This window comes from Nyctibius grandis, chromosome 8 (assembly GCF_013368605.1).
Source record: "Nyctibius grandis isolate bNycGra1 chromosome 8, bNycGra1.pri, whole genome shotgun sequence".
Lineage (NCBI taxonomy): Eukaryota > Metazoa > Chordata > Aves > Nyctibiiformes > Nyctibiidae > Nyctibius > Nyctibius grandis.
The window spans coordinates 22,289,968-22,317,717 of record NC_090665.1 but is presented as its reverse complement, the minus strand read 5'-3'; the positions used below and the strand labels follow the sequence as shown (position 1 = coordinate 22,317,717).

At 37.5% G+C, this 27,750-nt stretch overlaps 2 protein-coding genes across 7 annotated transcripts in view; both read right to left on the bottom strand.

Annotated features, from left to right (window-relative positions):
* The window catches only part of RBP1 (retinol binding protein 1), a 34,842-nt gene extending 16,159 nt beyond the window's left edge, over positions 1 to 18,683 (bottom strand). For 2 of the 5 annotated variants that reach the window (XM_068406181.1, XM_068406179.1), the window contains exons 1-3: positions 17,868 to 18,683; positions 17,103 to 17,281; positions 5,038 to 5,139 (exon numbers count right to left, since the gene is read on the bottom strand). In XM_068406181.1, coding sequence (XP_068262282.1) covers positions 5,038 to 5,139; positions 17,103 to 17,281; positions 17,868 to 17,940 — 354 coding nt within the window. In that variant the 5' untranslated portion in view covers positions 17,941 to 18,683. Of the gene's footprint in view, positions 1 to 1,490; positions 1,768 to 5,037; positions 5,140 to 17,102; positions 17,282 to 17,641; positions 17,697 to 17,867 lie in introns of those variants that run through there. The other 3 variants (XM_068406180.1, XM_068406182.1, XM_068406183.1) reach the window with 3 other exon arrangements.
* Positions 18,684 to 19,418: 735 nt separating this feature from the next.
* NMNAT3 (nicotinamide nucleotide adenylyltransferase 3) overlaps positions 19,419 to 27,750 on the bottom strand; it is a 28,200-nt gene continuing 19,868 nt past the window's right edge. For both annotated transcript variants that reach the window (XM_068406177.1, XM_068406178.1), the window contains exons 4-5: positions 24,584 to 24,693; positions 19,419 to 20,090 (exon numbers count right to left, since the gene is read on the bottom strand). In XM_068406177.1, coding sequence (XP_068262278.1) covers positions 19,681 to 20,090; positions 24,584 to 24,693 — 520 coding nt within the window. In that variant the 3' untranslated portion in view covers positions 19,419 to 19,680. The remainder of the gene's footprint in view (positions 20,091 to 24,583; positions 24,694 to 27,750) is intronic.

The following is a 27,750-nucleotide window of genomic DNA, read 5'->3' as shown; positions in this document are numbered from 1 at the left end:
TAGGTAAGTATAATTCCCAGAGTCTTCCTTAGGCATCAGTATTATGTATTGCCAAGAAAAAAAATACAAGGAAACTTAAACAATTGCATTACATATGTCTGTAATTCTAAGTAGTATGAGCCACAGCTGTTGCAAGAGTAACACAAGAATTTACATGGAGAGGTAGAATTTTTCACCTCTTTATCACATGGGGATGCTTAAGTCTTCATGGATAATATTTTCTGTGTACTTTCTGATGTAAAGTAAAATCCAAACCTTCACAAAATTGAATTAGATGTCCATTACAGCATGTCTGGTGCTACACTCACAATAGATACAGTACGGTTGAAATGCCATAGTTCAGAAAGTTTATAGTCCCTGCTGTACTAACTTTATAGTTTACAATGACTGTTTCTGAACCTCCATCTCTTCATGTTAGATCAGGCTGCTAACTTTTCTAAACAGGCTTAACAATAGTGCATATTTTAAAACTGTCTCTGGTTAGTAGAGAATGGCGGCATTTGTTCCCATTTACGTGTCTAAAATTTCTCTCAGTCTCAGTGCTGTGTTCCCAAAGAAGGCAAAAGCAATGATATGCACAGGAGTTGCAGCAGAGTAGGGAAAGGTATGTTCCCATTTTAGAACACCTCTGACTCTGCCATAGCAACTTCCCCACTGATTAAGTCCTTGAAAATGGCTAATAATGGTTACAGGAGACGCTTGTAACTCTGTCATGTGCTAAAGGTCTGATCCAACCAGGCACCCTGTATCCTTGTGTCTTTTTGAACTTGATGTGAAGTGGTGGTGCTAATTGTATATCTGGTGTCTTGATAGACTGAAAATATGACAATTTGGTTTGCAAATTACTATTAATATAACTAGTGATTAAATCAGTGTTGGAAACTGCTAGGCCAGTGCTTTGTTATGCACTCAGTCTGCATGAGAACAAGGACTATGATGGGTCGTAAAAACATCTGCAAATGATATTGTACCAAGCAATGACAGTCATATCTTTTGTGTGGTGTGTGTACAATTATATACCGTTTCTAGCAGTGATCTTACTATTAGTTTATCCAGAAAGAAAAAGAAAATGAATGGACAGATATTGGCAAAAGCATTTAGAAAAGAATTGCCCCTTGGCCATGCTTCTGTAAGTACTGTTTTTCCAGATTATTGATCCATACCTTTACATATTTTGAGAAATCATATTTTTATTTTTGGTGGAATACTTTCAGTGAAGTACTGCTCCATTGGAGCTGATGGTAAAATTCTCACTGGCTTCAGTGAAATCAGGATTTAAGTGTAAGCCACATACTACAGTTCTTATTCACTTCCCTACAACTATAATTCAACATTTGAAAGCAAGACTACCTGAAGGCCCCTTGCTAAGGCTATAAAGGGTGATTTCCACTGTAAGTACAAAATTAGCTTACAAGGCCTTGAACTCCAGTATCTTGCTTTATACCAAACAGTCCTATTTAGGCGCAGTCAAGAATTATGGTACGCACACATTTATAGTGTTTAGTATCTTTAATTGGCATTTCTAAAAATAGTTTTATTTGCAGTTATTTATTTAAAAGGATTTGTTAAAAATATTTTATTCTAACTATACAGTTCTAATGTGATCTTCATTTCTGTGTTTGCTCTCGTCACTGATGATATTCATTACTAGCATTTGGAGATTGGGTTGTAAGTCTGTAAATTCTACTGTTCACTTCTGTATCAGCAGTAGGCTCACTGTACCTTCTTAAAGACCTGCTTACACTTGACTCCACACACTCTTATTTCCTAGGAAGAGAAAGTAATTTAAAAATGCAACTTTTACATAGGACACATACATTATACATTCATGTGTATGTCCAGCTTAATTTGAATCCACAATTTTCTATCAAATTAGATTGGGTAGCTTGTACATATTTTAGCCTATTTTTAATGCTAAAAGAAACCAGCTGGTTTGGGTTTGTTTTCTGGTGAAAGGTGGAGTACGAGAAGTTATTTTGGGATCCTAGTCTTAAAGGGCCAAATATGTTCCTGATGCATTATTCTCTATTTGCAGTGTGTGCAACTGCTTAGGTCTTTGAAATGGGCATTCTCTATTTTGGACACGGAAAGAAGTTATTTGGGGATGCATTTGAATAACCAATTCTGAATCTGTATGTTGATGATTTGTAGTTCAAACCTACAAAACCAGAAATCAGCTGAAAGCCCACTCTAGCAACACAATGATCATGGCTAGAAAAGGACAGGTAGTTGTATATAGAAGATTTGATCTAGGTCTATAAATCACAGCACAGCAGTGAGTTTTGACTGAACTTGACTGTACTGGATGCCTAATGCTGTCTACTGTTCCTTTGTGTTCCATAAGAGCTTTTCAAAAATCCCTACTTGCTAGTCATTGGATCTTCGTGAACTGCCCATAAGCAGGTGCAATGATGTTTTCACCTTGGGCGCTGATTTGTGAGGCCGACTGTTGTTTACCTAATCTCACTGAAGATGCAGTTTAATCTTCTTCATTACCGAAACTATTTAAGTTAGACCTGAGAAGTGCACATAGTATGTGCGGGGATGTATGGAGGTGTTGACTGGTGGAAGAAGAAAAAGGGGTGGAACTTCTCAAGGGACATAAAGACAAAGGTTATATATAACCTTGCAGAAGGGATGTACTTTCTATTTCAAGATAAGACTTTTAATAAAGCTGTCAGAATATTCTGAGGAAACAGGAGGCAGAGTTTCCTGGGAAGTTATGCACATTTTCTTCCGGGGGACTTCGATAAAATGAGATATTAAAAAACCTTACATTGAGTCAATGACCTTATTGGCATACGTTGCTAGTCCCTAATAGGAGAACGTGCTTCATGATGAACTGATGAACAAGCAGACTGATACAGTGATTTTAGTTAGGACCTGTATTGTTCACTTCTATATAGGTAATCTGGAAGAAGGAGTGTGCAATAACGGCTAAGAGATCTGCTGACAATGACAAAAACCGACAGAGCAGAAGCAATCAATACAATAGAAAAGGGCAATAAAACTCAAAAGGAAATGGAGAATGGTCAAATAAGTCACTCACATAAAATAGAATCCAAGGAGGAAAAAGAACTACAAAGTACAGACCATAGAATGAAATGAAGAAAATAGGAGGCGATAAACTACTAAAGGATGTGGTGCTACTCTCTACAGAACTGTGGAAAGAATTAAATTAACACTTGGCTCATTGTGTAAAGTTCAATAGGATCATAAAGCTATCGAAGTATCAATTTTTTAGAGGTAACTGCCCATTGTATCAAAGGACTCTCAAAAGTACAGGACCTAGTAATCTTAGCTGGTCAAAAATAAGGTACTAAATGGGACTCTCTTACTGTATGCTTAATGGAGAGAGTTACATTAACAAAGATTCAGAGAAATAAAGAGGACAACTTTTGAAGTTCATGAAATATAAAAAGTGATAAAATTGAAATATTAAGGACCAGCCTCTAAAACACTTGGTTACTTCCTTTGCATGAAGTAATTGTACTGACTGTTGTGTACATGAGAGACAGATTGTGATAAATTGCATGGGTGCCAATGAGTGCATGGATGCCTGCATGAGCTGGCAGGTATGATACAGAACTCTTCACAGCCTTCTGGAAAAGCAGCCTCAGATCAGTTAGGTTACCTTGGGGTACCTGAAGTGGCACTAGACACATACGTTTGAGCAACTGAATCTGAATTTATGACTTCCAAAATCAAACCCTTGACAGGGTCAAGTATAGAAAGTGGTCTGGCCTGGAGGCCCACGGCTAGGTTGTACGGCTAGAGCAGGAATCAGAGTAAGGATAGGAGAAAGCGGGGGCTAAAGAAATTGGTGTTGGGGACAGGAAACAGGAAGAGATAATGACTGTGGAGCTGGCAAGGGAGAGAAACCGGGATGCCAATACAGAGAAATCCAAGAGCAACTACTGCTATTGCTTTATATGGGATGGGATGGGTACAAGATGAAATTTTAGGCCAGACATTGTATGGCTAATTGCAACCTGTTTGCCAGCAGAGGATCTGAAAGGGCTTATGCTTAGTGTCATGGCACCAGCTGTGGTGAAGCCGGGAGGTAATGTGGAAATACTTTAGTGTGTTTGTATATAGGTAGAGGGAATATGTATACACAGGAAATTCTAGAACCTCTTTTCTATTGCTTCCCTCCTATTTTCAGTGAGCACATGACCTCAGCTATAAAGTGATCACTTACACAGTAACTTTCTCTCTACCTGCATTATATCAAGTATGTAGTCCAGGTGATAAGATCTGTCACATACATTCCTTTCCTGAATTGGTTTCTGGGACTTCCAGTACTTCCTGAAAATTGTGTTTAGTAATAAGGGGTTTGGGGTAGTTTTGCAAAGATTTCATAACTCTGCTACTGATTTGAATATTTAGACACCACCCATTTAGAGTGCTGAATGCTAATAGTACTGAACAGCGAACAGAAATGGAGGTTGTATTTCATTATCTCAGCAGGAAGACTGCCTTTTACTCACATTGATGAGAAACTGAGGATGCTATAAAGAGCTATGTGAGAAAAGAATAGGCATCTTCTTTCAGGTCCTGTTAACTTAGATAAAAATGGTGATCTGAAAGAACATGACATTTCAAAAACTTAATTGCTGGTTTAGTTCTCTAGGCTTTAATGCAGTCTGGCCTGTAATTATTTTAAAAGAACAATGGTGTATTTTCCCCTTATGGCTTATTGTTGGATGCATAATTTCACAAGCTCCCACACTGCGTATTTCACAGACTGTATGAAGGTCATTCTGTTAAATGTCTTCCTCAGTGTAAACATTTCAAGCTGGTATGTCTGGACACACAGTTAACACACAAAGAGTACTGCTTTGAAATCAGGCAGTCTTTGTAAGGGACATAAAAGCATAATGGCTCCAAATGAAATTGTTGCTTTAGAAACAAGTCAAATGCTGCACCAATACATAATTATGGCAAAATAAGGCAAGATAACATAGCACACAGCCTGCTGCATTACATCTAGCCATTTTGATAGACTGGTATTTAAAACCCGTTACATAATCTTACCAGGTGCATTTCATCTCCTTCAATCCACTGGGTCCAGCCACGACCTTCTTTTTCTCCATTCTGTACACAAAGAAGCTTATCTCCATCCCAAGATACAGTGGTCTAACAAAATAGACATGTTCAGTGTTACTGTAGCATTCTCTGATATTATCATTAGTTTCCTCAAAGCAAAACTTCTAATATAATAGATGATCACTGTATCTCATAAGAAGAATAATTGTAGAGTGTTGTAACACTAGGATAAGTACAAAAGAAATGAGCTTAAATAGAAAGTTGCTGCCCAACTGCCTGTCAAAACCTGGAAGGATGAGATAGAGCTGTTTAAATGCAAGAAAATACATCATAAAAATCATTGTGTAAGAGCGCACTCCTCTCTCCCTGCTGACAATACAGCAGCAGAAGTAATGTGCAGCCTAACACTTTATTTGCAAAAGGAGCTGAAAACTTGAGATTCAGTTATGTTTTTTCCATCATAAGAAGAACTCCCAGCTGCTCTACCTGAAAAAAGCACCCACCTATGGGCAGCTATGGATGAACAAGGCTTTTAAATCCTGAGCTGTTTTTTCCCCATGTCTGAATCTGCCTTCCGTCATCGAGCAGAGTGGTTTGGAAGTATTAGCAAATTGGCAACTTTGCCAGCATCCTGCTTTGTGTAACGGTAGCTGGAGAACTACTTAAGCCAGGACTGGCAGAGTAAGAGTGAGAGGAAGGTGTTGCAGGATTCAACATAGCACTTTTGTGAATGTAGGTGCTGTCCTGAGTAGTTCCGTAGAACCTGATTCATAAAACTAAATGTACACGGGTGCATCCCCCGGCTTGTTACTCTGGTTAGTCTTTACTGACAATTTGCCTTTCACATCTCCCTAAGATAAAGAGAAGCAATACTCTGTAAAATATTTAAAGAGGGAAGGGGAAGAGCAGTAACAATTTGTGCTCCATGAGGATAGTTTAACATCAATATTAGCATATGGCTTTTAAACCAGCTTGTTTGAAGTGAATTTGAGGACTAAATATGGAATTACTGTCTACCTTGTAGAAGTCTTCAGCCACTGCCTGTATGAGTAGTCAAATATGGAGAGAAGATGAATTCTGATCTATCATTAAAGGGAAACTTATTGCATCCATCCTGTATAGTTTCTACGAAAATAAGTCAGCCTACCTTTGTCATTCTGGGAACCAAAACCAGTTCAACATTCAAGAACTACTCAGCCCTATTTATTTAATTTGTGTATGTCACAAACAATTGATTCTTAAATGATAACCACAATAGTCACTATTTTTAAATGAGTACAGCCAGCAGTCTCCACCCCTGGGAAGCTTTAGACTAAACAAGCATAGCAAATGAATCACTAGAAAGAGTGCCAGCACAGATAATCATAGGCAAGGCATTGCTATTGATCCCATATAGTCTGTTTGCACCATATGGGGTCTCTGAGAGACAAACTCATGAGTCCTTGCTAAAAATCTCTCTGTTTTGGAAAATGCATTCACAAATTCTTTTGTTCACTCTTGTAAAATGATGTAGTTAAACCAAGTAGTAGATAACATTTTAAAAAAGCCATATCCTTTTAATGTATAAAATGCTACTGCAGGAAGGAACAACATAATTGGGTAAAGCTGTAGTTAATGTGGTCATCATAGCTTAAATCCTCTTCCATATCTGTTTTGAATCTGTAGATGTCCAGTTGGAGATAGAAGATAACAGATAATACTAGGCAAAGTGAAAAATGTTTAATTTATAAGTTAACATATCTAAGAATTTCCGATAATTCTAAAAAATGAATATATAAGAAAATTAACACTATTTCTACTGATGACTTGTAGATGTGAGGGATACTGTGTAATGAAGCATTTGTGTATGTAACTTTGCTTAGTAACTGCATTTATTTTTAGCCATTGAATATTAGCTCAGCATACTTTAATCATTAGACTAGCTTAACAGTTAAATTTTGTGGGTTTATATGTGAATTCAAAGGCAATATACCATGATAAAGTAAGATCCAACTTTATTAGTACTACTAATGTTCAAAGTCAGTTGTGGAAGTTATTAGTCTTGATAATATTCACTAGCTTAGTACACCTGGTGGCAATTGAGAAATGTTTGTAGCACTGCAAGGAAATGTTAGCTTTTTCAGCCTCCAAGGGTAATTGAAATTGTTTCGTCTCAGAAAACAACACCCTTTTTTCTCTGGCTTTCTTGTTTTTCCAGTCAAGATTAGATATTGCTTTTGGCAATCTGGTGATAACCACAAAGAGTATAGTACCACAGACCGTTAACCAAGCTGTTTTGTCAGCCAGTATTCTCGGTTATCATCCTCTGCCTTCCCTTTGAGAAATATAAATACTGAAGGGATAAGAGTAAACCATACAGTTTGATTTTTGTACGTGGCTATTTTGCTATGAAGGTTATAAAGGATAGAATATATTGCAGGAGAACATAATGTCCTCTTCTTTGTTAGCAGGAACAACCACTTCATGACAGTAAGATTAATCAGTAGCGTTTTTATCATTTCTTTCTTTAGGTCAAACTGTAATGTCTCATATAATAAAAGACACAACTAATACAGAAGATAATAGAAACTTCTCTTTTAACTCAGATTGAAATGAGTTCTTCAATTCCAAATATCTCTATTGAGACACACATTGAGTATCAGTTGAGGCTGGAGTTGCTCTGGCTGTTATATATGCACTGGCTGCTGCTAACAGTCCACCCTGTACCAACAGCTAGGATACAGCAATGCTTGCCTTCAACCACTTCCAAATATTTAAGTCAGAACATAATAATAATATTCCAAAAATATCACAGTATGGCAAATGCTGGTAAATATCTTTTGTTGTATATAAGAGCAAATATTTATTTTTAAAGATTGGATCAGGATATCGCCATTGCATAAACAGGAGTCAGGCACTTGAATAAACTAGTAAGGCAGTTCTGTACGAACCTTTAGTTGCTGTTGTTTTCCTCTCCCAGCACACACTTACCATGAAGATAAAGAAATGCTTTACTTTTTATGTAAAGCAACTTTTCTTAGAAAAGCAGGCTTTTATAATCAACCTTGTTTGCCACCATTTTGATAACAGCATTACCTAAGGTTTGCCTGATTAGAGAGTCTGAGCTATACTGTCTCCTATCAGGAATGACTGAAAATCTTTGCTAGGGTTTGGTGAGCACAGCATCCCCAGGCAGACAGTTCCTATTCTTCATCTTCCTCCACAAGCAAGAGGAGGAGAAGCAGACAAACTTTGAGGACACTGGAAAGCTGCAGTTCCCTGATGGTAACAGAACCAACCAGATCAAACTGTAGTATTTCTCTAAAACTGAAGGCTCCTGCCTTTTTGAGCAGCTTGTACTACTTGTAGGGTAAATGGAAGACTTCATTTATTCCTTTCAACTAGGTAGCACATAAACTAGTTCATCATAAGCAAGCTTAAGTTTTCCTTACTTACTATCTGACCATACTTGAACCTAAGACAAATACTTCTTAGGTCAAATGCATATAATTCTGTAGGAAGCTTCAATAGAAAATAGTGATTAATGCGATGAGGTGATTGACTAAAAATACTGAAGGAGCACAAGAAAAGTTAATGGAGTGAGATAAGACTCTTGTCTCAATTTAACTTTTCTCAAAAATTCTAAGCACCAATATTGCACATCTTTTGGATTATATACTCTTTGTTCTTGAGGTATAATAGAGAATGGAGCTCCTCTGGTAGGTGAAGAAGTCTTTGAAGCCTGAGAACACAAAAAATGTTCAAATTTTCTTTAGTTTTATGATATGATTTCTGTAGTCTTACACTTTTTTGTGTACTTAAATATTTTCCTTTTATTACTTGGCCATTCACATACTTTTCTTAGTGACTTAATATATTTGTGTTATGAAGATTTAAATACATGTGCATAGCAACACCATCTTCCTGAAAATTAAAGCTAGAAGAAATTATAATTAAAGTATTCTTACTACTGTTTTCAGTTATGAGACAAAGTAGACTTATTAAATGAAATATTTAGTAAAAACAAAAATTTACTAAGTATCTGCATTTTTTCTAGTAGCAGTAACAGTAGTGAAGTCTTGAAGAATTACAATAGATATTACTTCCAGCTTCTAGTGGCAAGTCATACTGACCCACAGCCAAAGATACTGACTTTTTTTATTTACTGAAATACTCAAACTATTTTATCAGAGAACTTTGCATTTCCCAGTGAGGTCTAAGTGCAAAAACATTTGATGCTGGCTCTGGACAATGTTTCTCATTCCCATGTTGGCTATTCCTAGTGTGCTTGCTTGTGTCAGGTGCTCTGCAGTTGAAGATACATAATGTATTTTACAAGTGAATGAAAGAAAATATAATTTTTTTTTAAGCAGTCCATGAACATTTTTTGTTAATGCTACATAGATTTTTGTCACATGGCATTTACAAATAAGAATTGCAGCTAACACCTTTCATCAAAAATATGTTATTGATTTCCCATCTGTAGGAGAAACACGGCAGTACGAGTTCTATTTTTGTTCTACTTCCCTTCAGGTATTGTCTCTATATTATGGTGCAGCAAATGATGGCAATGCTCTAAAAACTGCATGGCACACTCTCTGCTCCATCTTAATCCATTAATTCTCTGCTTAGGAGAACGACCAGTCATTTTACAACTGTAATTATGATTTAAGAAGGATTAAACAATGGAAAGTAATTGTTTTAGTCAGATGATGCAGGAAAAACCCATTTGAGCCGTGTCCTGTATTGTGTTTACAAATACCACCAAAGAAAAGATCCCAGAATTTTTGGTCAAACATGCCAATATATCCAACAAGATATTTAATAGCTTCTCAAGATAAAGCATTTTCATCTGTACTAAGTATCAAAGTGATATAAAGACCTCTGTTAAGCAGTCTGCAGGGGAAATTTTCATCAAATGAAGCACTGATGGAATAAACTAATGTTGATATCACAAACAACATCTAATGTAACTGTGAAGAGGCATTCTATAATATTGTAGTCACTACCTATGACCTTCTGTGTAGGAGGCATGCTGCACACTGCTAACAGGAGGGCTACAGCCATATTCAGGGTTTGTAAACTCTCCATCCCGTGACTCCTTTTATCTCATCAAATCTGCATCTGGCAGGTTGGTGACAGACCGAGAAAACAACAACAAACCCAACAGAAAAATTAGTGGTAGGATTCCCAGACTTTATCTCTAGATAGTGTTGCTGGACAAAGCCTATACATATTTAGCCATCCTGTAGCTAGGTCAAATGATAAAGTCTATACCAACCCTTCCTTCCCTTACTAACTTCAGTTCAACCCTGCAGAAGCACTTATAAATCTAACCTCCCATTTCATCATTCCTGTTTTTAGCCACGCAGCAACAGAACTCCCAAAGTTACCTGATAGGAAATGGGTGGCAGTACAATACAATTCATTTCTCAGCTGCTTGTGGGGCTGGCAGATGCGATGTCTCACATAGCTACAGGACTCTGAAATGTGTTCATGTCATTACAAACTTGCTCAGATTGTTATTGAAAGACAAGCTGCTTATAACGTGGGCATTCTGTACCTGACTGATAAGCTTATTGAAGTTCACTGTAGACAAAGATGAGACACTTCTAGAAGCAGTATTTTTCTTCTATAGTTGTCAGCATCTCCATTGCTAGCAAAGTTGCTGAGGATTGGATTGACAAATCTTAGATCAAAGGGTAAGCTGCTGTCAGATAGGATCAGATCTTAAATGTTCAAATTCCTTATTTTGAATCCTTGCTCATAAGAGCAATGAAGGACAGCAATGACTAGAGATATGTTCCAGGGAGCAGGAAAGTAAATGTGACAAAGCTCCAGGCTATGCAGGTGACAATATATGAGAGGAAGAGTAGAAATAAAACATTATGCACTGTCCAAAATGTTATTTCTTAGGAATGGTGGATTTTTTTCCTTACTGAAATAAAATTGTATACAAATAATACAAAATAGGAAAACGTGTGTATATCCTATGCCAGAAAAAAAAAAAGTACAAAACAGCACCTCCAATTCACTTTGTGCAAGAATCAGAATTGATTCTAAGACACCTATTGTTTAAATTAATGTGTATAATTGATTTATCCTCTGTGTAATTTTAGTAAGATGCAATTGTACATAACACTAATGGTTTGTCATTCAAAATTGGATTTCGTAAGTCTCAGGTTTTCAGCTGATTCTTTCTGATTCCACTTTCTGCATTTATAACTCTCTGAGCTTTTTAGGACTCACAAAAAGCTGAAATGCTAAACCCACCCCAAACCACTTCCCCTACAAAGCTTCAGTACGTTAGCAGTGGTTTTGTGAGCAACTAGCTCAAAACTTGTGATCAGTCTTGGGTTTTAGACATGAATCCAGCACTGCAAAATCTGAAGTTAATGACATCTTAAATTATATGGCAAAAGATTCTAGATATCTCATTTGGTATCACCACGCAAATGTGCCAAGCTTATCACTTACAGGAAATAAGTAGTAATGCCAAAAGAGCATGCAGTGTGAAGCAAGGCAGAAAAAAGGAAAAGGCTCCTCTTTACTGAGGCACAGAGACTGAACAAACCAGTTTTAGAGAGCCTGAGACAGATCCTAGAGCAGACCTCTGTTCTCTGGAGCCTCAGAGGGGTTGACTGTAGGACTGTTCTTCCTCACTTGTGGGGGCAGTTTGTAAAAGGTCCGACATTTCAACAGAAAACTACATGAAGACTACCTACTTTAAATTAGACCCCCACAAGAGTGAGATAATTCCAATGAGGAGCTGGGGAATTTACAGTACTGCACAGAGAGAGGGCACTAGATTTGAAAGAAGACCAGTATATACACATAGGTAATGACATAAAACCACCTCCCAGCAACAGTCATTCTAGAACAATGCTTGTTCCAACAAAGTATATGAGAAAATACTTACAAGCCAAAAAGAAAGGGACAGCATTTGGAGAGGTAAAGAAACAAAATAGTTGAATCAGAGGGATCAGGTAAAGACACGTTGCTGATCTTGTATCTTACTAGGCAGGCACAATTTATTTTGAGTCTTCTTCTGGGGGTCCTAGTGGACAGCAGGATGACCATGAGCCAGCAATGTGCCCTTGTGGCCAAGAAGGCCAATGGCATCCTGGGGTGTATTAGAAGGGGCGTGGTTAGTATGTCAAGAGAGGTTCTCCTCCCTCTCTACTCTGCCCTGGTGAGGCCGCATCTGGAGTATTGTGTCCAGTTCTGGGCCCCTCAGTTCAAGAAGGACAGGGAACTGCTAGAGAGAGTCCAGCGCAGAGCCACGAAGATGATTAAGGGAGTGGAACATCTCCCTTATGAGGAGAGGCTGAGGGAGCTGGGTCTCTTTAGCTTGGAGAAGAGGAGACTGAGGGGTGACCTCATTAATGTTTATGAATATGTAAAGGGCAAGTGTCATGAGGATGGAGCCAGGCTCTTCTCAGTGACATCCATTGACAGGACAAGGGGCAATGGGTGCAAGCTGGAACACAGGAGGTTCCACATAAATATGAGGAAAAACTTCTTTACGGTGAGGGTGACCGAACACTGGCACAGGCTGCCCAGAGAGGTTGTGGACTCTCCTTCTCTGAAGACATTCAAAACCCGCCTGGACGCGTTCCTGTGTGATATGGTCTAGGCAATCCTGCTCCGGCAGGGGGATTGGACTAGATGATCTTTCGAGGTCCCTTCCAATCCCTAACATTCTGTGATTCTGTGAAAAGCTTTCTCTGACTTTAGCAGCAAAATGATTAGAAAAGTAAAAATTTTAGGGAAGTAATTTTTGCATCTGAGCTATCCCTTTCTCAGTCTGCTTTGATTCATTGAGTGCAAAGACTTGGAACATGAAACTTCAAACTTTAAGTTTTTTTCAGTTTACTTTTTTATAAACTTTTGATCGATGTACTAAGCAAATACACTGAAGATATATAAGGCTAACTTTTCTGCTTAGTGTCAGTTCTTATTTTTGCTGGTACATATTTCACATTGCAGATGCTTCCTCAGCTTCACTGTTTATTACTGATGATGAAAGAGGGAGGAAAAATTATCTGGTGATGAATGAGACATACTTTTGGAGACGGTTTTCAATTAATTGTTGTTTCAATAAGGTCTTGCCTCTTTTGTGCACAGTAAATTTTTTCCACAGTAAAGTTTATGTGCATGAAACAAGGTTTGATACTTAGTGCAACACCTGAGACACTCACTAAATTAATCACAATTAGAAATTATAGAATTTATCTTTAAAATTGAGGAAATTTCATGATGAGACTGGAGCTTCACTGAGAATGAAGATAGCAGGATCAAATACTCAGTTCAGGAAACACCAAAGCCATAGTTATCCACTTAACTTTAAATTTCTGTCTTTGTACACTACACATCTGATGTATGTTACAATTAAAACCATGAACAAATTCTTCAAAGTAGTAGAAACTTTATCACATGGTCCGATTCAAACTTCACTTCATGAGAAATAATGTAAAACAATATTAATGTTCTAAACTTCTTTCTACACCATCTAATGTACACCTTGTAACGTCTGCAAAGAATAAAAGATGCTCCTGAATAGGTAAACTTCCATTTTACCTTTGTAGTTCTAACTGCCAAGTTTTTAACACTAAATATTAAGTATGATTAAACTTGCAGAAACACATCTTTCACAAAATTGCCAGAGAAAATCTTATTTAACTTTTATCTAGGAGATAAAATCTCTGGGGAAAAGCTCCAGGAGAAGCACAATAGCATTACGGAGCTAAGTGAATGCAGATGTCTTTTCTGCATTTCTTAAGAGACCAGGGCTGTGCTGCAGCTTGCTCCATACATGGTTTCAGTAATGCTTAGAATGCACTGAGTATCAACTGTCTTCTTGGAAGTACCTTGCACTGTGATTAGTGAGCTCTCCTGTGTCCACACATCTGTGTGGGCAACTATCCTAATCTTTGGTTTTACAGAACAGAGAAATTGAACCTTTAACAACACTAGCAGGGCTTTGAAGTTTTTCGAGATTCCAAAGTAGCAAATTTTCACTTCCCAAAAGAAATAAAATCTTAAAGGAACTGATGTTACCAACTGCTGTTACCTATATTCCTTAAGAAAACAGAATCACCTAAAAACATGTTGCATACAAGAAAGTGACAGTTAAAGGTCAAAAAAAAAGGACAAACTGAATCTGCCAAGGTTTATCCAGCTCAACTGACTCACTGTTCCAGAAAGTTCTGACAGGCTTCCAGGAGTGACCGACTATAAAAACAAAAAATCCTAACTGAAATGAAGGAGGGGGCCTATCCTATCACAGGCGTATCAATCCCTATTGTCAAATCTTCGACTTACTTCCAAAGTAAGTATCAGCAAAACTTGTTAGCCTTTACTCATCACAGACACTATCGATTTGGAACTATTGTAGTTACACTCTACCCTGACTGACTCAAAGATGTGCATTACAACTGAAAGGTGAACACAATTTCAGTGAATTATACACAAGATCTAACCTGTTCACTGTGCTAATATTATTTTTACTGATATGTTATAACTCTAGTTAGATAATATATTCTTCATTAAAAGAAAAAAATGATCTATATCTATTGGATGAATTACTTCTAAGGTTATTTTTGCTAGTCTCCTGATGATTGCTCTGCTATATAGATTAATGTTTAATGTGTAATTTATCTTATCCATGTTACTTTGTACTTCTCATACATTGAGCTATTTGGATAAAACTTGCCCAGTGGTCTGCTCAGTCCACAATATAAATAACAGTAATTGATTCACAATCTCTCCCATTACACAGGCTGACTATTAATGATTAAGCCATTTATGGCATGCAGTTTCACAAGCTATAGATGAGAAAAGGGAACACCAAGAATGATATTCAACCTTTGCTTTTATGGTGGTTTTCTTCATAACACCACTCAGGGAGTGGTCCAGTATCTCTTATATCAACCCCATGACCCTTCTCTCACAAGTCTCTCTCTGGACTGTTGGAGTTATTTTGTTGCTTAACGACTGTCAGTTTTGCCTGACATTATGGTTATCAGATTTGGGCTGAAGTGGCTTCAGAAAGACAGCTTCTTGCACTGTTTTGCCTTTGAGAAAACTGAGGTCTCATGTAGAAAACAAGTCTTTAATAAGAAAATTGAACTATAAGGTATGATACCTTGCTACGAGGCAAATAGAGAACCAGTGATCAGTGACCTTAACCGTACAACTGCAGTTGATATTTGTTGTTGGAGGCCATAAAGGGACAGGGAGGATTTCTGAAAGTTTTTGTGGAGTTACGTGCCTGAGTCATTCTTAACAAAACAAACAGTCAGGGTTAGCAACTACCCCTTGGGTTTTTTTGGAAAAGGCAAAAAGATGCTGGTACCTTCTCCTTAGGTAGAGTAAGCTGAGTAAGCACTTTGCACTAAATAAGTAATAGATAAAATGTTTAAGCAACCCTTGTAAGTAGGGTGAACTAGATTCCACTCAAATCAAATAGCTATTGTAGTGACTAGAACAATCTTCCTCTGATTTCTTCTTTCTGGTTCAACATTTTGAATTCTTCCCCATCACTCAATTTAGCAAAATAGGGTGGGGAATTTTGGCCTGTCACAAATAATGAAATATTTAGAGTATTTGTCAGGAAATTCAGAGTTGTGTGTTAAATCTATTCAGCATTTCAAAAGCAGGACTAGGCAAGGGCCACATTTTCATGTCTTCTGAATCTGATTTTTCAGCACAGTGGTTGTCTGACAAATTTTGTAAGAACTCTTTGCAGGTACATGCTAGACAGCCTCAGAGCACAATTACTTCTCTCCGACATGTAGAGGATGTTTTAGTCCTCCTTCAAATGGAGTTTAGTGGTATTTAAGTACAGATAACGCTTAGATGGAGACAGTTCTGTACACACACAAACCAGTACTTCATTGACTCAAACACTGAGGACTTCAGACATTTTTAGCGCTTGAGCAGATGTTTTGAACATTGCTATCTTTGATAGTAATTTAGCCACCTAAGACTAAGTCTTTCTTTGGGCCACAACTGTTCAGTGGGTCTGGACCTCATTATCCTGATTAAGAGCCTTCCAGCAGTCAAAAATGCATTATGACATTGGAGCACTTTCCTATACACAAATACACATTGCTTCTCCCTTCTGTGGATTTTGTATTCTGCACTCTATCATGCTTCTACCCTCTGTAACAAGGAGTACAGAAGGGTTAGTTGAGGCACTCACTAGCTAGCCTTTCTTTTTTTTCTGATCTTCATGATCTTTCCCTTTCCTGCCATCACCAGAGCAAAAGGAAATTTGCATATCCTAGTATTAGAGAATAGTATCGCTTTTACACGGTACTATATTTCTAAGAATGGAAACCTATTAACTGTCTTTTATGTGATTTCTCCTCTATAGTCCCTCATGAGATAATTTTCTCTTTTGCTTATCAACTTCTTCACTGTAGGATATTGCAGGTGTCATGCTTTCAAACTAACAGGATAGAACTTGTTATTCTCAAGTTTTTCCCCTGTTAATTGGTATTTATCAGTCATAAGTTGGAAAATATTTTCTCTGTAGTAAGCAAAAAGGCAGAGTCCTCAGTGTTTGCTTATTAATTGCAGTAAGATTTGTTCCAGTAGGCTAATTAACGCATCTGCTCTAATAAATACACCCAGGAAGAAGCAAGCACAAGAACTAGAACAAGAAAGAAAACCTGCAATTTTTAACCACTTGGACATCCATAAACACGGGCAATAGTGCCTGACCCTGAAATCAGTGGATTTCCTTTACTGTAAAATATTACTCAGTGAAGAGATTCTGAAAGTCTGAACCTAAATGTCTTTTTGACTAACAAATACCGCAGTATAATTGAGTAACGTTTCACTGAACTTACTATTCATTCATTGATAAAATTGTTTTGTGCTCCTGATTAAAATTAGCATTCCTTTGACGTAAAGACACGCTAAAAACTGTGTGCACATCTCTGCAAACTGAGAAGTACAGAAATAACTTTAGAAATGGCCACACAAAATGGTTAACAGATGTGGTCTGTGAAAGGCCTCAGATTATTAACATTTTTTTTGTCTGTTGTCACAGTTTTAATTCTTACCATGCATTTGCGATCATCCACCCCAGCTAAATCCTCCTCAAACTCCTTTCCTACATCAAATTCCATGATGTAGTTTCTAAAAGCGCTTAGTGTTTTAATGATCATATGATCTCCATTCTGAAGGATTTCTTTGTCAGGTTTTAGCAAGTTTGCTATTTTTCTTACAGCAATATTTACATCTGAAAAAGAAAAAGAATTATTTTAATCCAGAAAACTCTACCACAAAAAGAGCTTGTAGCTCTTGGGAAAACTAAAACAAACAAAGATAATAAATGTCCAGATCTTTCAGTAAATGTAAATAACCTGATTCTTTTAACTTAAGTTTACGTTTTGATTTTCTGATTATGTGGAATCCTAAAAAAATACCATTTGCATTTGACAATTAATAAGGCCTTCAATATTTCTATAGAAAACACTTTACATCAAATGCAAACATACAAAATTACATTAAGTACATTATTGTCTCTTTATTACACATAAATATTTTACTCTTTTTCAAATTATGGTTTTTTTTTTTACGTTTGAAATCTGCCACCTACCTCTTCAAGCTATGTAGTTTAATCTCTGTTAATGCTTCAAGATGGTAAAAAGTAGAGGCTGCTTAAGACAAAACAATTTTGCATAAGGCAATTTTTGAAGTGCATTCCTGAAAAAATATTTCTCACAAAAATGATTTGACTGTACAAGAAAAAATAGATTCATGTAAACACTAAGGCAGGTTGCATTTATTGATTATTTATTAAAGAAACACAAAGATAACCTTACCCAGTGCTTTCAGATACTCCTCAAAATTGTCATTGCTGACCATTTTCCAGTAGCCATTGAAATCTGCAGGCATCCCTACGGCAGGTAATTGTCAAAATCAGGGTCTCAGAATAGCGTGTTGATTCTGCACCACACAGCTCACTGCCTTTCTTTGTGGCAAGTTTGAACTCTGTTTTCTTTTACCTCTTTTTTAGCCCATGTAGCTATGCAAGTCCTTCTAATCCGATTATTGTTGAAGCGTTGCCTTCAAGTCCTTCCACAAAGCTGAACCTCTGAGATTTCTAATGACAGCAGGATGACTTCATTTAAACAGAATGAAACATTCACCTTCCATATAACTTCTGGAAGGGTACCAGTTATCTGGAGATCCATTTTAGCCATGTTACTCTTCATCTTTCATGCCACTCAAAAAAACCTTTCAAATAGCTTTAGTTTAGGATATTAGCCAAAGCTATGCAAGTGCTTATCTTGTGTGTTTTTTGAGGTGAATCCTTCTTCCTTGAATATGTTCCAGCTACTTTGTGCCTTCTTTTCAGAAAACGATCAGAGTCTTTTAGTGAAAGCAATTAGTGTCTGGCATTACTTTAACTTGTTCCACAAGCTCCTTAATTCTAGAGAGCTACCAGTGGAAGCTATTTGGCCAACTGAGGGCTCAAAAAGGGCCAGTTTAGGTGGAAATTTCTATTCAGAAGCAGTGGTTACTTCTGTATATTGATAAATGCTACATCACTACTGAATGTATGCTTTCGGTTAATTTAAGCAACTTTAAAACATAGAAGTAGCACTTTATAGAGCTTCTATATTCTTTGAAGGTGTCTCCTGTCAAAAGTGAGATAGACCAAATCAGCAGAACAGGCAATCAACATATAACTGACTTTTCTAGCTGACATTAGGGCTCAAATACTGAGACAGCCTCTTAGCTATTTTCATTTATTTTCCACTGTGTATTTTCAAATGGTACAGCTGAAGTTCCTCTTGGATATGTTATCCACTCCAGGGCTTTGGCAAATACTTACTCTCATAGAAGACTCTGGATCACACAAGCAAAGAAACCCACTTTAAATCTGGGGATGAGGACTGTCTCTGTCATTTGTGAACCTGGAGGCTTAAAAGTGACATGAATGCTGCATGCATTTAAGTGCTTGCATGAAAGAAAGATTTATTTCCATCTCTTGTCCAAACTGCCAAAACATGAAAAGTTATTCAGGGTCCTAAAAAGTCAAAGTTTAGCAGTAATATATATTTAAATATACATATATATATATATATATATATATATAAAGAGAATCACAGACTGGTTGGGGTTGGAAGGGACCTCTGGAGATCATCTAGTCCAACCCTCTGCCAAAGCAGGTTCACCTAGAGCAGGTTGCACAGGGTTGCGTCCAAGTGGGTTTTGAATATCTCCAGAGAAGGAGGCTTCACAACCTCTCTGGGAAGTTATGGTTCATTTTATTTTGCTGCTTCACAACAGTGAGGCATCTTCATGCCAAAACTGTCTGTAGGATTACAGAATTACAGTTCAGGAAAGTACTATGTTTGACACTTAGGTATTACTGAAGATTAATATTTATTGTGAAGATCTTATTTCTTTTATTTTCACAAGGAAGCTGTTCTTTATATATTTTAAGCTATGCAGCTGAGCATCCCAATTTGCTTAAGCACTACCACACACAAAAACATGAATTTAAAACACTACATGCATTCAAGAAATTTTGGACTGATGTACTTTCCCCTTGTTAACAAGAAACAACTTTCTCAAGAACTTTACATGAAAAAATACCAGATCTGTCCACTTCACACACTACAGACATCAGTCATTTAGTGGGTTCACTGTTGTATTATGCAACTTAAGAGGCTGAAGCAAGTCACCTTCATTCTTCCGTTCACTCTCTTCTGTGTAGATATTATGGTGTGCAATGTAGGATATGACAGAATCTGGTATGAGATATTTTACACTTAATCCTCTGCACAAGGCATAGCGTATCTGTGTTGCACTGATTTCGTTCCAAATCCATTCTTTCACCAGAAAGATATTGTGCTGAAATTTAGTTAAAAGGTCTGATTCATTGATATACTGAGCAGGATCAGAGCCAGCACGACTAATACAGACCAAACCAAACTTTTCCACTATTTCTTTGATGTGTTCTTCCTTCCAGAGATTGGGTGTCTTAAATGTCTGTAGAAAATCAGCCCCACAGAGCAGCTTTAATTCTGGTAGAACTGGAAAGGCAAAAGGAAATGAGAGATTTCTATACTTGCTCAGTTTTCTAGGAAGTTTATACTTAAAATTGGTTTTATCTCATCACTTTTTATTTTCTTTATTTTTTTAATCATTTACTTTTCCTCCAGTTTTCTTTCAAAAGGTTGCAAGAAAAATTCAGCTTGGATTTTGTGTCTGGTCACAATTACTTGATCATCACCTACTAAATCATCCCTCACAGCAAATCAAATATTATCTGTACAGCGTTAAAGGAGAATCATTCCTCCATTCCAGCAAGCCAAAAAGGGGAAGAAGCAAATAAAGAAGAGAATTATTTTAGCACAAAGACTAGACTTGGTTGAACCTGTCTACTACACCCCAGCCTGCTCTGCTCGCTTTGCTCAGGTCCTGTGGGACCAACCCCAGCTAGCGAGGCCCTTGCCTGCCACTGTGTTACCGCATATGGCTGCCCATATCTTAGGGAGCAGCTGCCCTACTGCACTCCAGCACAGACACAGTGTTTGCACACTGTCACATAGCCAGAGAACTACCTAGAATTTCGCTTCAGTTTGTGCACCTATATAATCTAAAACATGACAACTGTATCTAGTCATATCTAACTGCCCTTACTGGTACAATAAGCTAGTTAGTTGACCTAGTAAGTTTTATTTTATTTTTAGAAAAATTTGAACGAGCAGAATATTATACAGATATTTTGTGTCATGTGGCCATGGCATTTTCATTCTAGTACAAAGACTTAAAACCAAATTTTCTGTATCTTGAATAATGACCAAGAATGATACTTCACTAGTACATTTTTTTTTTCCTCCTAATTTCTTATTTGCTGCCCAGTACAGAACTATCTCTTTCCTCAAAGCCTGTTCTACAGCACTCATCATTATACCATCTTAGTATTTTACAAACATTGACTAGGTATTTTCACAGCTTTGCATTTATGTGAAATGAAGGGGAAGGATGGAGGTATTGTCTCCATTTTACATTTATTTGTGGTTGCAGACGGTTAGCACATCTGCAAGTCTTATGCAAACACCTTAAATCAGTGATTCAAAAAATAAGAAACAAACCAGTGATAATGCGTGAAAAGCATACCTTAAATGCCTTAAGATACACTCAGTTTTGCAGAGGTTTAGTATATACCACAGAGTTAACTACAGCAAACATTCCTTCTCCTCCTCTTACAGCCCTCACTACATACCTTCTGATCCCTACAATAAAGGCGGCAGGGGTACTGCACTGCACCTTCCTGTGCTCTGAAGGCAGCATTACTACAGAAGAACTGTATGGGACAAGGCTATCTTGAAACATTCGTGCCTGACAATCACCATAGACTGTTCACATACTTAAAAATATAATTATGTTTTGGTTTTGGTTTGTGGGGTTTTTTTTGTTTGTTTTGGTTTTTTTTTTTTAGAGTCTATAATTAGTGTATTTGGTAAGAATGTGAAATTTTTGTAACAGCCCCCTCCCTCACAAACCACCCAATAAATTTTATTTTGGTACCCACACCTGCAAGGTTGGAACCTCTACATTCAGAGCTCTCATCTCTGACAATTGAGCCAGTGCAGAAGTACCTGCAAAAGTCTTCCATGATCCCTGTGTGGATCAGGGCTACAAGAGTATGAAACACTGAAAGAATGTCCCAGATACTTCAGACAGCTGATAAACTATGAGATACCAAGAACCTTAGGATTCACACTGTCCCGGAAGGTCTATCATGACAAAGCTGATCTTTACTGCTTCCTCCCTTTCAAGCTGTCCTCTGCCCACCTATTTCCTCATGCCAGTTCCAATCTTCTTGTCTTTCCACTCACAGATTCTACTCTTCCCTTCCAGTTCCCTGTCCTCAGTTCCATGTTTAGACTGTTTCCAGTCCTCTGCTTTCCAGAGGCTTACCTGGGTTTTATGTCACAGCTTGATTTTTACTTAACAGCAGCCTCCACAATAAAACAGTACTCTGTCCCAAGCTGTCTTAGAACTAATATTACACCAGAGCTTTTATAGTGTTGACGGGTTTTCTCTGAATGTACATGCATTGCAGTTCTAGGTTACTAGAAGCTGAATTAACAGATTTAGGCTTTACAAAAAGGCTGTCAATTTTACAAATACATCTCTGCATATCCTCACATCTTCTGTGCCAATGAGAAAAACGTGTCTATGGCCTTTCAAAGGCACTTTGCTAAATGATGACCTGTAGCTTCCACTATAGATAATGGTATAAAACCCAAATGGCTGCTACAATGCTCCATTTTTTGATAAGTACAATAACCTTTATTTCAGGCCATGGTATGTCTGGATCAGGGAAATTTTTGCTTGTTTTTGACTGGTGTAGCTCAGTCAGTGATGACGGACAGAAATGAATTGCAATTCTTTGAAGTGTTCAGGGAAAAAGGAGAGGGTAAGCTAAAGGAGAAATAACTATTAACACAAAGGAAGTAGCAGGATTTAAGGTCTAATTGAGGGAGACTGCTGTTGGATTATGCCAGTGAAAAGCATTCAAGTGACAACAAAGTTGTTAATGTAAAGCAACTGAGAGACTTGAAGTGCAGGGGATTCAACTAAAAATTAAATGAAGACAATCAATCGTCTCTTTTAAGTAGGAGAAGAAATATTGCACTTGAAGTTATATTTGGTGAACCAAGGAGGGATGGCAAATCCCTGGACACTGAAAAACAGAAAAAGAACTCTGTAGTCTCATCATTTTCATCTTCATCCTGAATGACTAGCACCAATAATCTATTCTCAGTTTATTAAAGCTGCAACCATTTGTCTATACCTGTCCTCAGTGAACCTTTTTACTTGCAATATATATTAAAGCGACCTGATTATTTCATATGGAACAGAATCATGAGGTTCAGCAGCATTCAAAGAGGCCTTACAGTTTAGTGGGCATAGATTTAGTAGAACAATAGTATATTATGGAATTTTGCCACTCCTAAATTCAGCCATCAAGCTGATCTTTGTCAAAGCTTACATTAGGTGACTGAGCCTTTCTACAAACTTCACAGAAAACTCCAATGCAACAGATTTCATTGCTGGGAGGTTTTTTTTTTTTTGAGGGGGGGGGCAGGGGCGGGGAGGGAAAGAAAGGGAAGGGGGCAGGAATTGGGTAACAGTTCCCTGCATTAGAAAGTTTTTGCTAACCAACATTTATTAATGAGAAAGAGGAGGAACTATATTCTGCTCTGGAGTTCTCAGTAGCTCTTGATCATTCCCCATGCCATACCATGCTAGTGACCAAAGGAAGTGGAGAGAAACCATTCTGTTCCTTTTTGGTGGGTGACATGTTTAATATAGCCAAATCCATATCACTGCCCAGTCAAAGCACTGAAGGCAGAAAAAGTAAGGAACAACAGGATGGTAGCCTTTCTCTGTTCAAAGTAACAGATTGCTCTTTGCAGATAGCTGCCAGACAGAACAATAAGAAAAAGAAAAAATCCAGCCACTATGTACTAGACAGAGAAACCTGTTTCTTGCCCATCCTTCTCACCCAGTTTTTGCTATGCCTTTTGTTTGTGACTTTAGAGGAAACCTGTGATGATGACTGATGAATTCTAAACTAAGAAACCTTATTGGGAAAGAAAGACTAGTTTAAATATTTGTTTTCTTGACCACTTTTACATAGAATGCTATAAAGCTTGAAATAACTACAGAAAATAATAGCCAGAAGAATTTTTTGTAATGGAAAATTAAAATAGTCTTTACTACTTTCACACTAATTTTCCTCAGTGTGGCAATGTGGAATAATCTGACATCACTTGCCAACAACCATTAACCCCATCAGACACAAGATTCCACTGCAGTCCAAATGCCTTGAGACTTTTTTTCCTCCACCACCTATAAAGATACAACAATTCATCTTTTGGAAACTTTTGTATAATCACAAACAACTTAAATGTATTATTTATGTCCAAGAAGTGCTGCAATACTACAGGAAAAATGTAAGGTATCAAATCTAGCAGTATCCTAGCAAGTCATAGGGCTAGGGAATATGATAAAATAGCAAACCCAAAACTGACAGTGTTTCCAGAACCTGCTGTACTTCTAATGTCAATAGAAGCTTTTCTGTCCAGAAATGCAGTAAACACCAATGCATCAGCATCACTGGTGTGGTGTCCATATACTTTGTCCATTGTCTAATGCTAGAATTACAATTCTAAGTAATCCCTAAGTTGATATTTTTTATTCATATATTCTATACTTTGCAAAACAAGCAGGGCCACAACATACATCTCTGACACAGTTAAAGAGATGCTTAAAAAACCAAGAATTATTACAACTCCAAAATCAGTCTCCTGTCTACGTGGGAGTTACTACAAAATAACTGCATCAGCAGTCATGCTGGCATTTGGCATGGCTTGTTTTTGGCAGGCAGCTCCAACCCTCAAAACTTACTAGCTACTATGTTCAACTTGTTCATCAATTAGTCTAGTCTGCTAAAGCTGTATTGCTTTTAGTGCTAAACAAAGAGTCATGTTTACAGTTACGAACCAACCTGAGTGCTGGTTAGAGAGGGAATCCTCTGTAGATCTTTCTATGGGCCGTTTGTTTTTCATGAATTCCTTCTTGGACTGGAGCAATCTGAGTGATTCATTGTAATGGTGCCTGCATTTAAAATAAAGGCTTCTGTGTGAGGTAATCCTCTCAGAGATGTACAAAGCGATTACCTGGCACTTTCAGATTCAAGAACACAGTCTGCTTTTATGCACTTTGGATTTGAATACAATTTGTTAAGAATTTAGCATATTCATTCTACCCTGAGATTGGTATCAACGCAGTTAATATTTTGCAGAATTCACAAGCAATCCCCGTAACGGCATTCTGGCTTTCAATTCCCTTTTGAAATCCTACCATTATGGCAATTTTGGTAGCCACATTACATTTAAAACATTGGGGAGGTTTTTGCTTGAAACAGGATTAAATAACATTTCAATCACTCAATTTAACTTCCTGATTAAATACAAGCTTTCAGGAGGAGACATTCTTGTTCTCTCTCATCCTCTTCTCCACAAAAACATGTTCCCTGTGTTTTGACCTTGTGGTCTTCCCTTTCATTTTAATTAAAAGAATCACAATCCTGAGAAACTCAAAATATACAACTGTCATAAGATTTTTGACATCTGCTATGCTTCTAATTTTACTGACTTCAGATCCATGAAGGCAGGCAAGGATCCTTCTGTCAGTTTTTCCAGGTTTCTATTATTTTATTCTTTTGCTGCTCCTGATCACTGGTGCCCCACTGCAATACTTGTACTATTACCTCATGGCAGTGGCCCTTCTTTGATCAGGATGGCAAGTGCCAGTCTCAGATCCAAACACCTAAACTCCCTTCCTTCCAAATCAGCATGGCCTTGCCTGTTTAGAGTAGTCCCTGACTTGCACCATCCTGAGCCATGCTTAGGCATTGCTCATATTGGCACGAGCCAAAATCATTTCAGAAAACAAGCTCGCAGTTAAACAGGACAGGCAGACACAGACTCATTTCTGTCTAGTACATATATAGCCAAAGTGACCACCAGGTCTTGTATAACTATATCAAAACAAAGATTTTGAGTTACAAGGTAGAGTCCGAATTCAGTATGTGTACAAAGCCACAGATAACCCTTTGAATGTCTGGCCTACGGAATGAATTTGTAGTTTCGTGATTTAAATGTACACTCTTCAAATCACGCAAATACTTTTAGCCACAGGAATAAGTTGCGCAAGCGTCAAGAACATACACCTAGACAGGCTGCATAACTATCTCCAGTAATTTTTGATTCTCAGCCATTGGCTAAGCAAACTGCATAGACAAGAGGTGAGGGACATATGGTAATAGAGAGTAGGTAGCGGTAGCTAGGCCTGCGCCTTCCTACATTTCTATTTTTAACCCTGCCTTGTTGTAAACAGGCTGATGCTATCTATAGTCAAGCACACTAACTTCGTATCATGGACTGACATTCTTGGGCCATGATTCAAAAGAACTCTTGGCAAAGAGCTCACTGCAGGACTAATGTTACAAGTACTGCAAAATCTTAACTACCACAAGGTCTGTTCATCAGGTGTTTCAAGTGCTGGGGCAGGGAGGGTTATGTTAGTTCAAAGATACACCAAAAAGGACAAACCAATCTGTCAGTTTATCAAGCATTTTCTGAACGGTGTATGAAGCTTTCAATAACTATATAATTAAATCACAAGCGCAATTCAATGAAAGTTGGGTAAGATAGATCTTTGCCAATTCTAAATTAATTCATAGTATATCTGCACCACAATCAAATGTACATTACAAGAGGAAAGAATGTAGTTCTTTGGTTACTGACAATACTGTTTTCTTGTCTAGGACAAATGTTCAGGAACAGCAGCAAAGTGGGAAACAGCTCTATCATGTTCCCCTCCTCTCTAAAAAAAGCCTTGGGATTGTCTCCAAAATTTCCATACCCACTTAATGAAACAGGCAACTAATAGCACTACCACAAGTAGGATATGAGCTTTGCTGCTTAGAATTCTTTTATGTCATAACTATTTGGGAGCCTCTGCAAAATCCAGAGATTTTGATGAAATATGACATTTTCATCACACTCAGGTAAAACAAGTACTGTAGGAAAAGGCCATTCATGTGTCTCAGGACACATTGTTCTGCAGTTAAGTGTACAATTCAAAATACTGATAAGAAGAGTCATTTAAGTACAATAATATTTTTTGCCTTTGCAAAAAAAAGATTTTGCAATAGCAAAATCTCTATTGGTACTAAAGTTTCCTACCTAAGGGAGCTTATAGTGAAGGCAGCAATTGGTTCTTGGTTCTTTAACCAGGGAAGAATCTACAGATTAACCTTCAACACTTGTGAAGAAGCACAACTCCAAGATAAACCACTGCTTATTTACACTTGGTAATGATCTAGCCCTAAAGCCACCTCTTTTTTTAATATTCATGTGTGACTGTTAAGATACAATATAAAGCCAAAATACCTCGATGTGCTATTTCATCAGGATGCTGCTTCCCTATTCAAGGGACAGGGTTCAGCATTAGATTATGGCACTGGTTCAGCTCATTAATATAGGTCATCCTTTGAGAAAAAATGCTTTAAGCTCATTTCATGGATGCTTAACAGGCATCCATTTTAACATTTTGTGAATTTATTTGTAAAACTAGAGGTTCATTTTCTAAAGCAGAAGGAAGCTAGGCTGCTCATACCACATTGATATTACTTCCTGAGCAGAAAATTATACATACAGGTTTTATTTATTGTACCTCTTATACTAAAGGACTCCAAAGTGGATTTACAATTTACAAATCCAATCTTGCAAGTAGTACTTACTTCAGCTGGAGCTGTGCAAAATCAAAGCCTTTGTAAGCAGGATCACCTGATCTGTAAGATTTGTGGCTGCTTCTCTGGAGGAAAATAGTTTTACAAAACTGAAGTTTAGGAGAAAAATCCCGTACCCAAACCAATACTGCAGGACAGACCTTTTGGTGATTTCTCACACTGAAATATACAAGTGTGATTACAGAAAAGAACAGAGAAGTTTTCTGCAAAGACAGGGTGGTGTCACCTAGTCTTCCTCCCACCGTGATCCTATTCTACTGGCTGGAGGGAAGGGGCAAAAGAAGCAACTGGATATCTATGTTCACTCAGCAAAGCAAATAAAAGCAGAACTAAAAGGCTCTACTAGTGGGGTTTTT